Here is a 13590-nt window from a genome sequence, read left to right as displayed (position 1 = left end):
AAAATAGAAAACCCTAAAATTTAGTAATTTTGTCAACTTTATCAAAATTTTGTTTGTAAAAAAATACTTTTGATAATTTGATACTGTAAGAGACGCCATAAAAATGGAGAAGGAAATACTTTTAACAAGAAATACACCAATATATGTGAGCTAACTTATCCAACATGGTATGTAAGAGGCGGAGAATCATAGGCTAAATCAACACACATTATTTTGCAGAAACTGAACTTTTCAAGTTGTTTTTCCAAAACTGCATAGTCTCAGTCACAAAATTAAACTTTGCATTCAACATATAATCCAAACAAACAGTAAAAATTTAGTAAATTGGAATCCTGAATTGAAAATGTGAGCCTGAAAATATGAAACAGTAACCTTGCAAATTTCTCTATTTCATGCCCCTTATTTTATGAAAGGAAGTAACAGTACAACAAAGAGAGCAATTAAAAGTTGGAAGGTACTAACAGTACAACAGAGAGAGCAATTAAAAGAGTTTCAGAAACAGTGTCTGCAATTTTCCCCTGATAAAGAAAAGTCTTTTTCTATGTCATTTGTTTCTACTGATTTGAAGGGGTTTCAGGAGGCTGAACCTTCTTAAGCTTTTGGATCTCATTTTGCTGCTCCCGATATTGGTGGAGAATGGCACCGCATGTACCCACAGTCTTTGGCTTTAGAAGACCGTGATCATATAGTTTTATCATAAACAATCTCCAAACCCTGCCAAATCATTCATTTCATAATTATTTGCATATCTTTACACATCCAAATCATACAAGAGGATATCGCATGCCTTTTGACTAAGCAAAACCACAAAAAAGTGTAACAATGGAATGATATATAAGTTTAGTTAATCCTTTTTTATTAATGCTTTCGTTAAAAAAATGTTAAAAAATGTTAAGTTGATCTTCTATTTTTTTTATCTCAATTTTGATCTATTTTTAGTTTTAATTTCAAAAAATTGATATAATTTGTTCTTTTTTATTAAATTTCTTGAAATAAATCAAAAAATTTTCAACAAAATTGAAACTTTTAATAAAAGTGATTTTCTTTCTTAGTGTAAATATCAATTTTATTCTGATGTCAATTATGATCAAAAATCCTTGATCGATCATAAAAATTTAATACAAAAAATTATATTGCATCAATTTTTCAAAAATTCAAACCAAATTGAAACAAAAAAATATAACATTTCTGACCAAAATATAAACAAAATAATAAAACCTAATATATACGAGGCTATCACACTCAAAATATGCAGACAAACATAGTTCAGGAAGCTTTATAAAACGATGAAAACTACAGAATTAGGTCAAAAAATTAGAACATGAAACACAGGAGTGATGTTAGTTACCAGGATAATGGGGTGGACTCGACAAGCTCAGCGCAATGATGTTTTGTGAAAGCTTCAAATGCCCAATTCATATGACCATCTACCAGCACACTGCCACAACAACAAAATTAATGACAGATCGCAGAAAGTAAAAACCCAAATAGCAACAAGTTCAAACATCTAGCATATGATACATGTATTTTAACTGATGTTAATAATAGATCCAAGAAGTAGTAAACGAATTGAATCAAAACAAGATCTTACCGATGTTTCTTAACAAATTCGCCCCACATAGTCATGAGCCGCTTCTCATGCTCGGTAACGCCAAGAAGTTCCTGTTTCTGCATGTCAATTTTCTCAATTAACGATTCCTCAAAACATAGTACAGATTTTGTTGTTGAACTAGATTTAGAGTTAAAGAAGATGAAATTGTAGAAATTAAAAACAGAAAATGACTTGTGTAATTCTACGTACTCTTTTCTCTTCAACCACTCGAGCGCCCTCGTTAATTTCATCCTCACTGTCTTCGTCCTTCACCACTTCTTCAAGATCCATCGCCTTCAAGCGCCCCACAATGTCGTCCATAATTCAGTCAAAATAGCCACAGACAGACATATATATATATATATATATATATATATATATATATATATATATATATATATATATATATATATATATATATATATAATAGTAAATATAATTGCTAAAAATTAATAATGTTATTTCAGTTTGAATGAAACCCTAATTTTATTTATTTATTTATTTATTTCTAAATAACGAGACAATATTTAATCTACAAATTATCTAAAGAGATATCTCATTTATTATTTTATTTAGTGTCATATGGAGGAATTTTACTTTTTAAACAAATAAATAAAATAAATTATTTATTTATTAAATAATTTTTTTCTAAAATAACTACTACACAAAATATATATATATATATATATATATATATAAAGCATTATTCAATACCTGGTATGTGTGAGAATGATAAAACTTTCGCTTTTTCCACCGAGCAAGCCTGAAATGTTTTGAAAAACAATTACGTCAAAACCTATACCCATTATGATATTTGTACTTATATCAAGATTATAGCAGAATACGACAAATGACAAATTTTATTTATTTGAAAAATAAAATTATCACTCCTATTTTATTATTTGACATAACTTAACCTGATAATTGATTCTTTCAGAAAAAAATATATATTAATCAATGATCTGAATTAAATTATATAAAAAATAAAAAATTAAAATTAAAAATAAGAGTCATAATATTATTAAACTATACTTCAATTTAAGCACTAATGTTTGATTTAATTAATAACATATAAATTGGAACAAAATGATACTTACATATTTGGGTCAAAGCGTTCACTTAGTAACTTCTCTTTCTCTTTAGCTTGTGGCGCTGAACTTGTACCTTCATCCCTCGGTACATACGGAACAAAATTCAGACTAGGATCTAAAATTATCGCATTTGAAGCCTCATCTTCTTGCACAGCACGTGCCGCATTATCATGTTCAGAAACTGGAGAGACACATTCCTCATTAGTACGCAAAATAATTGCATTAGAAACTTCATCTTCTACCACAGAAAGTGCCCAATTATCATGCTCAGAAATCGCAAGAACACAACCCGGACCAGTATACACAACAATGGCTTTTGAAAGATCTTCATCATCAACTTCCTGCACGCCACGTGTCTCTTCATCGTCAACCTCCTGCACTCCACGTGTCTCATCATGATCAGACACTGATAGGACACAACTCTGAGAGGGGTCTGATTCTGCATTCGAAACCTGCTCCTGCACAACTCCGAACGTTGTCAGTGTCTGGTCATTCTGAGTAGAAATCGATGGTCGCAGGTGAAATATTACATTATTTTGAACCTCTTCGGGCTCAACTTGTTGCATTGCATTTGATCCATTATCAGAGACAACTATTGGTCGGCCACAACCTGGAGTAGCATATAAAAAAAACAATTGCATCACCAACTGAAGTAACTGATACATATAGTTACAAGTCACATTATCGTACCAGTGTTCTCAGTACCAATACGAAGTTCAACATCTAACGCTATCGCCTCTGCATCAGTTCTTCCATGAGATGAAGTTTTCAACGTTCTGCGCTTTGGTTTTTTCACACTTCATAAACATACCGTTAGTTCACCGTTTTACTTCATAACATGAATCTATAGGTAACAAGTTTCAGAACAGTGTGTAATTAAAATAGCTTACCAGTACATAAAAGTTTCAAGCCTTTGGTCAATCAACTGCAACAATTTGAAGGGAAATTAACCAATAAATTTGAGGATCAAACACTAAATTTTCAGAAAAGTTGTGTGAATGATACAGATTTATAAAAATTTAAGGAGAAACTGTTCGAACCTCTTGCCTCCAGTTAAGTTTCACAGATACAGATACAGATGGAAATGCCTTTGATTCCTGCAAAGTTAAGTTATTCATGCTTGAAACCATGGCTTACTGTAACTTGGTGATCAGAAAGCTAGCCAGAGTTTTATAAATTACTTACCGAAAATTCGAAATTAAATATCGGGTGCGATGCCTTAAGGTGGAATTTTAAACTCTGAAACAGTAATGTCAGCAGAAAAATTAAGAACAGAATGATATTATCAATTCATAAATTTTAGAGTTTTGACTCAGTAATAAGAAGTCTTAACCTTAAAGTTTTTACATTGTACCAAACAGATTGCGCAGGTGAAATTCTCAGTAACTGCAATCAATTTTTTCGGTTAATATAAACTAATTGCTGTAATGTAAATTAAAAGAGAAACAAATAAAAAAGTGACTATCAGAAAGAGAAAAAAAAAACTAAACTTCAGCTTAATAATTAGTAATTAGTTATTGTAATCAAATCAACAACAACATTATTATTGATCGTTATATCATAATTTATGAATATTTGAATACAATCATTAGTTTTTTTTTTAATCCGTTAAGAATATTCTAACATAGTTTAACTTGTTTATGCGACTAATTTGTTTGGAAAACACATTAGTTAATCTGGAAGAAATCTACTGAATGAGCAAGAGAAAGAGTAAGAATATTATTTAAATTACCTTCGACTTTGCGCAACATGTTATGGTAATACCTGTAATATTATTTAGAAAAAAAAAAAAGATTAAAACAGACAGAACAGAACAATTATCCTTCCTCCTATTACTGAATAAAAAAATAAATACAAAACAGAGGAAGAGTAAAAGTAGAGATTAGTTCGAACTTGTCTTTATGCTCTAATAAGATCTAAACTTGAATTTCTGAGTTTTTTCCTTTCTTTACTTGTCTATCTACCAATGACTTATTTCACGTGTCTTTTTCTAATAGTTTTGTTCTTGAAAACACATAACTTAAGCGTATACATGTTTATTTTTTATGATAATATAAATTAATACAATATAATTAAATATTTTTTTTGTAATTTGATTGTGAATGATTTTTATATATTTTATAGATAATTTTTTTTATTATTATAGATAGTTATTTTAATTTTAAAAATGGTTAAATTTGAAAAAAATCAAATTAAAAAATAAATAAATTTAAAAATAAAATTGGTAAAATTAATTTAAAATAACCTTTACTTAAAGATGAAATAAAAAATAAAATGTGACTGGTGTATAAATAATAAGCTTACTATCTATTATTATTTACATTCTTGAGATTATTTGAAATTCTAAAATTTTTTGGAATAATTTGTTTTTTTATTATGCTTTATATTTGATCAAGTAATATATTAACAAAACAGATAATTGTTTTACTAAATATTGTGTATAAGCTTCTTGAGTGTCGTTGAAAGAAAGCGATAAGATTTATTTTAGTTTGACTTTTTCATACCAATTATGAAGTCAAATTTTGGTGAGATTTGTTAAAATCTCATAGAATTTATTTATGTTTTGTTAATGTTTTGGATGCTAACGTAGACTCATGTTTTTAGGAATGTCAAAGTAGGTCGATCCGTTAGGCTGACCCGTCAATTTGTTAAGAAAATCAATGTAGGACATATTTTGTCATTCTTACATGTTGATGATATAATTAATACTGTGATCATTTTGATGGAATCACATATTTAAAAACTGCATTATCCCATCGTTTTGTTATGAAAGATTTGTGGTATTGTGTTACTCTTTGGGTATTGAGGTTGTTTCTTCTTTCAAAGGTTATCTTCTGTTTCAGTCCAAGTATATTGCTGACCTATTTGAGTGTGTTCAACTTATTGACAATAAGATTATTAATACTCCTCTTTAGATAAGTGTACAATATTCCCCATCGGATAGTGTTCATTTAACTAATTCTACTTTATATTGAATTATTGTTGGGAGTTGTCCAAACATTGCACATATTGTTCATGTTATTAATCAGTTTGTTTGAGTTCCAATAACAGATCATTGGAGTGTTGTTCTTCATATTCTCAGGTATATTCGAGCACTTGGTTTGAGTCTCTTTTGCTTTCTTCTACGTCGTCTTTAGACATGCGTGCCTATTGTGATGGGTGGTGTATTTTTCTTGGTAATTCACTTATATTATGGAAGAGTAAGAAAGAATATGTTACTATCTTGATCATTCATAAAAGTTGAGTATTGCATCATGACTTTGACTACCTGTGAGATTATTTGACTGCATTGGTTATTTGCAGATATAAGTGTCTATTTGAAAGATCCTACGGCTTTACATTACGACAATAAAATTGTTATTCATATTGCTCACAACTATATTTTTCATGAGCAAACCAAACATATTAAAATAGATTGTCATTTTACTCGTCATCATCTTCAACTTAGTACTATATTTCTATCATTTGTTCATTCTGCTCTACAGATTGCAAATATATTTAGTAAGTCACACTTTGTTTTATGCTTTCGTTTTTTATTTGACAAACTCTCAATGATTTAGTTGTAGCATTGTGAGTTTAAGGAGATGCTAGCATAGACTCATGTTTTAAGTCCAATTTACTTGTTACTTTTAAGGTTAATTTTGTGTATAAATAACACACATCTCATAACATTTTATACACAATCAATAATAATACGCATAATCTCCTTCTTCACATATTTCTTTGTTTTCCGTACTAGATAGGTGTTATGCTCTTTGATTTGACTGCCTACGTTGGTTTCTTGTTTTTTTCTTCTCCTTTATGATTGCTCATGTGATTATAGATGTTGATTGAAATTTTGAGAATAGGAAGAATTTTATAGTAATGTCTAATAAGATTTCATAATTAAAAAAAAAAACAACAGAAAACATCGTTATGGAAAAATTGAGTGAAATTATCCTGTCAGAGACAAAGAAGCTAAAATGTCGTACCTGTAATGAAATGAGACAATTCCTGGTAACCTGAACCATGCAAGCAATTCCAAGTTAGAACGTACACCAAATTTGTTTACCAGAAATTACAAGAAATTTCAGTCACAACCTCTACCACCAAAATAAATAAATAAGAATTTAATACTTTTAGACATATTGTATAATGAAATTTACCAAGTGAAATGAGGTAATAAAGAAGACAAAGATGACTCTTCTATCTTCTCCTGTGTCCTGCCATGAGGTGCTTCCATAGCTGCTCCAAATTCTTCAAAACCAGTTGAGATTTCAATTTTCTTTGACATACCCTTTCAAAACCACAACAACAACAATCAATTCAACTTCTCCATTAAAGAAAATAAGTTTCTGTGGTGTTTATCAGCGCCATTTTTTGCTACAACAAACCTCTACCTTAGAATCATTGGAATCTCTAATGGAGATGGTGCTGCTCTCTGTTCGAGTATAACGTTGCATCCAATACTGCAACATGAGAAAAGGTTTGAGTACTACATCTGTCACAATTGTGAACACTAAACAAGAGATAAAAAGCTTGAAATTGAACAAAACCATTTAACTATAACAAAAAGAAAGAACCAAAACAATATTGATCACCATCATCAAGCAACCAGATGCAATAACATGTTGTCATACCTTCAAATTACACGAACGAAGTTCAGTGCTAAATTGAATCTCAGTTCGCTGTTTCAGAGGAGAATCTGGAGATATATTCAAAATCTCATAAAGAAATTTCAAGGATACTTTCCCATAAAGGCATTTCTCTCCACCCGATGCTGTCAAGCACAGAAGAAATTACATCAACATATATATTACAGTTCAAAAATCGCCATTTTCAATAACAACATTATCATAAGTGGGAAAATTAGTTCACGAGTATTTTGGGATTTCGTAGGATTGAATTAGACTTAAACTCTACTTCTTAATATGGTATCAGAATCATGAATTAGAGTTTATCCTAAAAAGATTTATGTTTGTTAGACATATCATTTCTCCTGCTATTGGACCGCTATCATACTATCCATTAGTGAAGAGATGTGTTAAAAATTCCACATCAACCAGAAATAAAGTCAATTTAAAATATATAAATAGATGCTAAAGTCATTTTATAATCAATTTTGTAAGGTTAAATTAGACTTAAAATATAATTTTTAACATATAGTTTTGAAAGATGGGATTTGTTTTCTTAAAGAAGAAGTTAACAATACTGAAGCATGTATCTCACATTCATTAGAAGCCACCTCCGAAGTCAACTTGCTTGCATTGTGTGTAGACAGTGAAATTGGGTTTTCCCCTGAAAAAAAAATGGTAATAAAAAGGAGTTTATTAAAAAATGGATATGCATGTTGATGATATAGTTGGATAAAAACAAACATATGCGTACCAGAAGCGAGAATGAAGAGAAAATATTTGTCATAATTAGTTTCCACAGCTAACTTTTCAACTTGAGGAAGCATAAAGTTTAATCGGACATGTTTAACGTCATCCCAGTTAACTCCAGAGGGACCTTCAAATGTGAATATCCGACGAATATGATACTTTTCTTCCTTAAGAAGTAAAAACAAGAAAACGTTAATAGAATAAAGCATTTAACAAAAAGAAATATGAAATTATTAATGTAAGAAACAGAAAATAGTTCATAAGAGGCACTGTTTCTACCCCTGTGGGTTCATTGTTTGGATCCAGCCTTCCCAGACCGATACACATAGGAAACAGAGATCGAATTTCATCGACTTTCCATGACAGCACAACTGTCATTAGAATCCTATATTTTCAAATCAGATACCTCGTTAGCATCGCAATAATATAATTTTATCGTGCTTGTAGCATGTATTAAACATAATTTTACCTCTTTTTGTGCTTCTCTTTTCTGTTGCGGTACAAGCTTCTCTGAAGGAATCTTGGCTATAAAATAAAACAGACAATAATATTATGTTGAGATAACAAAAAATGTATCAGACATGAGAAACTTCTGAAATGAAAGTTCCAAACAATGACATAAATATATAATGAACAATGGCAGAAGGAGTACGCGAGACTGGATTGTGTTGTAGATTTCAACAGGCTCGCAATAAGCTGTGAAACTGTTTGATGCATCAAGCTTCTGCTCTTCTGATAAATGGTTCCAGATAAAATCACTCTCTGCTTCATGTGTGCTTCTTGAATATCTGCATGGATAAACAAATGTCAACATTCAAATATCAAAGTTTGATAACATTGATGTCTGATATTTGAACTATGTGTCGATTTTTGCATCACTTTTGAAGATGGTGGAAAACTGTAGGAATTCCAGGAACATACCTTTCAGAAACTGGTTCTTGCACTCCTTCTTCTGAAGGTTCTTGAACTCCTTCTTCTGAAGGTTCTTGCACTCCTTCCGAAGCTTCTTGCACTCCTTCTTCTGAAGGAATCTCATTAAGATCTAAGTCTAACATTTATCTTAACCTCGGAATATGAGAAACTATCGAGAGCAACAAACCTACACAGAAAAATAGTGCAAGAAATCATCAAAACCTGTCTAAGGTGAAGAACCAAACCAAGTGACACGTCAGCAGGTCTTTGACTTGGAATGTTACTATCACACTTTATTTTAACCTTCCAACTTTCGAGTAATATATATATAATATATAAATACAATTTTAAAAAAACATAATCTTTTTTTTTATAAAAAATAAGAAACATATTTAATAGAAGTAATAAGATCACTCCGATCCATGTATAAAAAAAGAAGAAAAAAAAATGTCATCGTACGATCTCTATCCTATTTAATAAAAATACTCTTTTTTTTTTTTTGTTATTCATCATCTCCTTATAAAGTATATTTTAAATAAGTCCATTTTATATATTGATTTAACCCCTGAATCCACGTAAATACATATATTTTTACATAAAATTTAACTTCGACAACCTAGTGTTAGAATCATGCATCATCACTTTAAACCTTATAAATAATTCATCTCGGGATCGTATAGTTTGCACATCTAGTCATCAAAATGGGAGAAAAGATTATTTATGATATTTAAAAAAAAATATTTTTTAAAACACATAATGTAAGTTTAACTTAAATAGAATCAAGAAATAATACAACTATTATCTTATTACAAGGAGAAAAACAAAAAATGCTAGGAGAATCTCATAAAAGAAATCTAACCTTTTTTCTTTTTGTATATTTTCTCCAAAACAATACTATTAAGATATAATAGGATATACACTCATGTGAAGGAATGATTTGATTCGACACTAATAAGTTATAAATACAAGTATCAAAAATATTATTTTCAATATAAAATTTTGAAATAACGAGTTTGAAAGTATTTTTCTCTTATATAGCTTCTACTTATGTGGATTTAAATACTAAGAATCCTAACAAATGCATTGCAACAAATAGTGAGATTGTAACATATAAGAGACTAGGAAGAAGACTCAGAGTGAAAGTTTCATTAAAGAAGGGACAAATTTAAATGAGAAAAACAATTGGTTAAACAATTCATGTATGAGATATCAACAATATTCTTAAAAGAGGAAGTAACAGACAATAGGACTTGAAAATGAGATTAATCTGGAGTATAATGAATATCATCTGCTATTTAGAACTATTCCAAACCCTATATGGGTGGGAAGCAATTAGTTAAGCAATTCATGTAAGAAACATAAGATAAAATATCAAAAGGAAGAAGTAAGAGACAATTGGATTTAAAATATGATAAACCTAGAGTATATTTAATACGATTTGAATATCCATAACAACACCAACAACAATAGGCTCATGGCAAGAATCTCTTTTTTTTTTTTAGGTTTATGTACATAGCAAATTGTCAACTAAAGACAACTTGAAGAGGAGAAATCTTACATTGGATCTCTCAAAGTTGAAATATCCATCATTAATTTAGTCCAGTTGAGTGTACACTGAAATTTGGATTCTCTGTTAGGTTTTCTATATTGTTTCAGCAAAAGACAACACCAAAAACTCCAGTAAGGAATTTGGATTCGTGTACAAAGACCGATAGAGTTCTCTCATCTATATAGAATAAGATCAGCTTATAATATATAAATAGGATGCAAACTTCACTTTAAAAGTTGGTTTTATAAGATTGAATTGGGGATAAATTTACTTATTAAGATAGTATTAAAGTAATTCAAAACCTATTCTAAACAAATTTTTTAAGATTACTATGTCTTTGTTATCATACTGATATTAAACCACTCATAAATATCTAATCACATATTTGATATGTTCATTTATCAACATAAATGTTAAAGATTTCACATCGACAAAAAATAAAAATGAGAGACATTAAACTAATAGAATAATTCTTTACTTCATTGTGTTTAGATCTTGATGAGATTCTTGACTTAATTGTCTTTCAACTCTATAATTCCATTCTAAATTGTGTAAATGAATTTAGGTACCTGATATACCTATATTAATTTTACTGATAAGAAGAAAATCATAAAATTAATTTTTTTTTCAAGATTTGTTTTTGTCATTCTTACTACATTGTACAAAATTAATGTATGGGAACAACACCATTTTACATGTGAGAAAAAACAAATTAAATATATTAAACTAACAAATAAGTTGGAGGAGGCAATTGCCCCAATATTATATCAAATGTTCGGATAGTTATAATATAATAGAGCCTGCAAGCAAAATAATGTTTCTTAGGATGAAAACTTACAATCTCAAAAATCTGCTACTAGTAAACCACTTGTGAATCTGAAAGAAGAAGAAAAAGATGGTTAAGTCACATAGAATTAGTAAGAATATAATAAACAAAGTAAATGAAAGGAGAAAGTTTTACATATATAAATAAGAACAAGGGTCTAAGGTAAAATTTAATAGAAAATAAGATATAACATAATCTACACTGAAAGATTAGTATATCTATAAGTTATCATCTTAAATCACAATTGTTGGTGTAGGGAAAACATTTTATGTAGAGTAAATATCACTATCAATGGAGCTTACTATTTCATGTTTATTGACTTTGGTTCTAACCTTTGTCAGGCTATTTTAAGTTCAGACGATTTAAACTATGCAGGACACATTTTTTTATAGAGTTTTGCAAAAATATACAAAATTTAATAACACGCGTAAGGAACAGAAATATATGAAGATCAAAGCTTGCAGGAGGGACAAAGTAATACCTAATGAGCCTTAAAGATAAGAGTAGACAAGCACACTTTCTAATTTTGTTAAAATTATAATTAAATATTTAAAAAATATATATATTTTATCTCTCTCATCTTATGTATCTATCTCTCATAATTTTTCTTTAATTTTTTACTTTTACTTTAAAAAGTTATTAGATTGAAATTTAAATAATTTTTAATTGTTCACATATAGGTTTGTATCTATCTATCATTAATATCTATTTTATGTAAGATTATTGTGTACATATAGGTTTGTATACAGGTTGAAGCACAACAGCAACTTTTATATATTATATAATATATTTTTGCTGAAAAAAAATAATGATTTTGATGATTCTTTCAACTCATTACATAAGTGATTTACAGGATTATGAACATTAAACTTGTTGGTTGCATTCTCTAATCATATATTAAATGACACTTGAAGAATAATAAGTATCAAGTCAAAAATTGCATTATGTCTTCATTGCTATACCAAAGGTTACTACAAGAACAAATCCTTAGGCTATATTTTTTCAATATTGTAACTAATGTTGTACTTAAATCATAGAACTCACGTTTAAAGGTAAAAATGTACACCAATCATGTTATTATTAATAACCATGAAAATCAAGTCCAATACAAAATAATTCAATAAAAATGTAAAAAAAAATTATAGTCTTCATTATCATGTTACTACTGAAACAAGTCGATCAAAACTCATATATTTTTTTAAAACCTTTTGTATCAAAAAAATTAAATATATTTGAAAATTTTATTGAGTTGTCTCGACCCATATACAAAGTGACTCATATAAAATAGAAAAATAATTATCACAAATTAACTCTTTCGTCTCTACTTAATCATATCAGCACATATCTTCATGTTTCGCTCAACTCTGTTTAACACAACGTAGGAAATTAATTTAAAAATATTTTTTTGGAAAATAAAATATATATAAAAATCAATCCTTTCAACTTTGTTCAAAGGAGAAACCACATTATTTTCTAATTAATCTAAACATCAAGAATAAAAACAAGAAATTAGACAAAAATCTCAATTTTGCAAGACTTAGGGTTTAAAGTAAACTATAAAAAAAAAAAATTCAAATACCTAAATTTCAATCTTGCACAAATTACATATATATTACTATTCTATTCCATATATAATTCCTTTAAACCTATAGATTGTAAGTTTCCCTAAAAAAATAATTTTTTTGAAAAATAAGTAATGTTTCTTATAATTCAAATAACATTCTTGATGCCCGTGCCCCTCAAAAGAACAAGAGGTGTGTGAATTGAACAAAAGTGAGAAAAGTAAAAGAAGAACATACGAGATTGGGACTAAAAGATGATGTACCTGGAGAAGGGGGGATTTGTGAAAATGAAGGGGGAAGAGAGTGAAAGAAATTCAGATGTGGGGGAGATGGGTTCTCAGGTATTATATATATTAGTTTTTTAATTGTATAATTAGTGAAATAGTGTATTTTATTGTTTAATAATTTAGACAATATTAAGTGAAATAAAATACTTTTTAATGAGTATTGTCCGAATTCGTTTCGATTTTAACGTATAATTTTGCATTGATTAGGTATGAAAACAAATGTCAGGTATGGGATGGAGTAGCGACAAACTTACGTGTACACCAGAGTAGGTAGGTGCATCTTCTGATTTTGTTAAAATTATTATTAAGTATTTGAAAAAAAAAATTAATTTCTCCTCTAATTTTACATATTTGAATGTTATTGCTTTACGATAAATTTATGCATAGTTTAGAGTGTACAAATACATTA

At 28.9% G+C, this 13590-nt stretch overlaps 1 protein-coding gene across 2 annotated transcripts; it reads right to left on the bottom strand.

The window, feature by feature from the left end:
- Positions 1 to 360: 360 nt before the first annotated feature.
- LOC114192453 (polycomb group protein EMBRYONIC FLOWER 2-like) lies at positions 361 to 13202 on the bottom strand. Of its 2 annotated transcripts, XM_028082182.1 has the most exons (25): positions 13158 to 13202; positions 11345 to 11382; positions 8967 to 9144; positions 8698 to 8833; positions 8515 to 8570; positions 8325 to 8430; positions 8050 to 8212; positions 7891 to 7959; positions 7302 to 7441; positions 7062 to 7130; positions 6828 to 6958; positions 6654 to 6683; positions 4415 to 4446; positions 4016 to 4068; positions 3868 to 3921; positions 3723 to 3779; positions 3573 to 3607; positions 3373 to 3479; positions 3213 to 3292; positions 2689 to 3140; positions 2306 to 2354; positions 1802 to 1885; positions 1592 to 1668; positions 1349 to 1438; positions 361 to 714 (listed from the first exon to the last, which is right to left on the bottom strand). In XM_028082182.1, the coding sequence occupies exons 3-25, from the start codon at positions 9098 to 9100 to the stop codon at positions 555 to 557; spliced, it is 2364 nt and encodes a 787-aa protein (XP_027937983.1). In that variant the 5' UTR covers positions 9101 to 9144; positions 11345 to 11382; positions 13158 to 13202; the 3' UTR covers positions 361 to 554. The 2 variants fall into 2 exon arrangements, with proteins under 2 accessions (XP_027937983.1, XP_027937982.1); XM_028082181.1 differs by having other exon boundaries at positions 2689 to 3292.
- Between the last annotated feature and the right edge of the window lie 388 nt (positions 13203 to 13590).

The sequence above is a fragment of the Vigna unguiculata genome, chromosome 7 (genome assembly GCF_004118075.2).
Source record: "Vigna unguiculata cultivar IT97K-499-35 chromosome 7, ASM411807v1, whole genome shotgun sequence".
Taxonomy (NCBI): domain Eukaryota; kingdom Viridiplantae; phylum Streptophyta; class Magnoliopsida; order Fabales; family Fabaceae; genus Vigna; species Vigna unguiculata.
Note: the sequence above shows the minus strand (reverse complement) of the source record. Positions and strands in the feature narration are given on the sequence as shown.

Excerpts from the sequence above, each read along its gene's own strand:
- LOC114192453 (XM_028082181.1), bottom strand. The coding sequence starts at position 9,100 with ATGTTAGACTTAGATCTTAATGAGATTCCTTCAGAAGAAGGAGTGCAA. Across the intron at positions 6,684-6,827 it reads TTATTACCTCATTTCACTTG|GTTACCAGGAATTGTCTCAT; the intron begins GTAAATTTCATT and ends TGCATGGTTCAG. Across the intron at positions 3,608-3,722 it reads AACTTAACTGGAGGCAAGAG|TTGATTGACCAAAGGCTTGA; the intron begins GTTCGAACAGTT and ends AAATTGTTGCAG.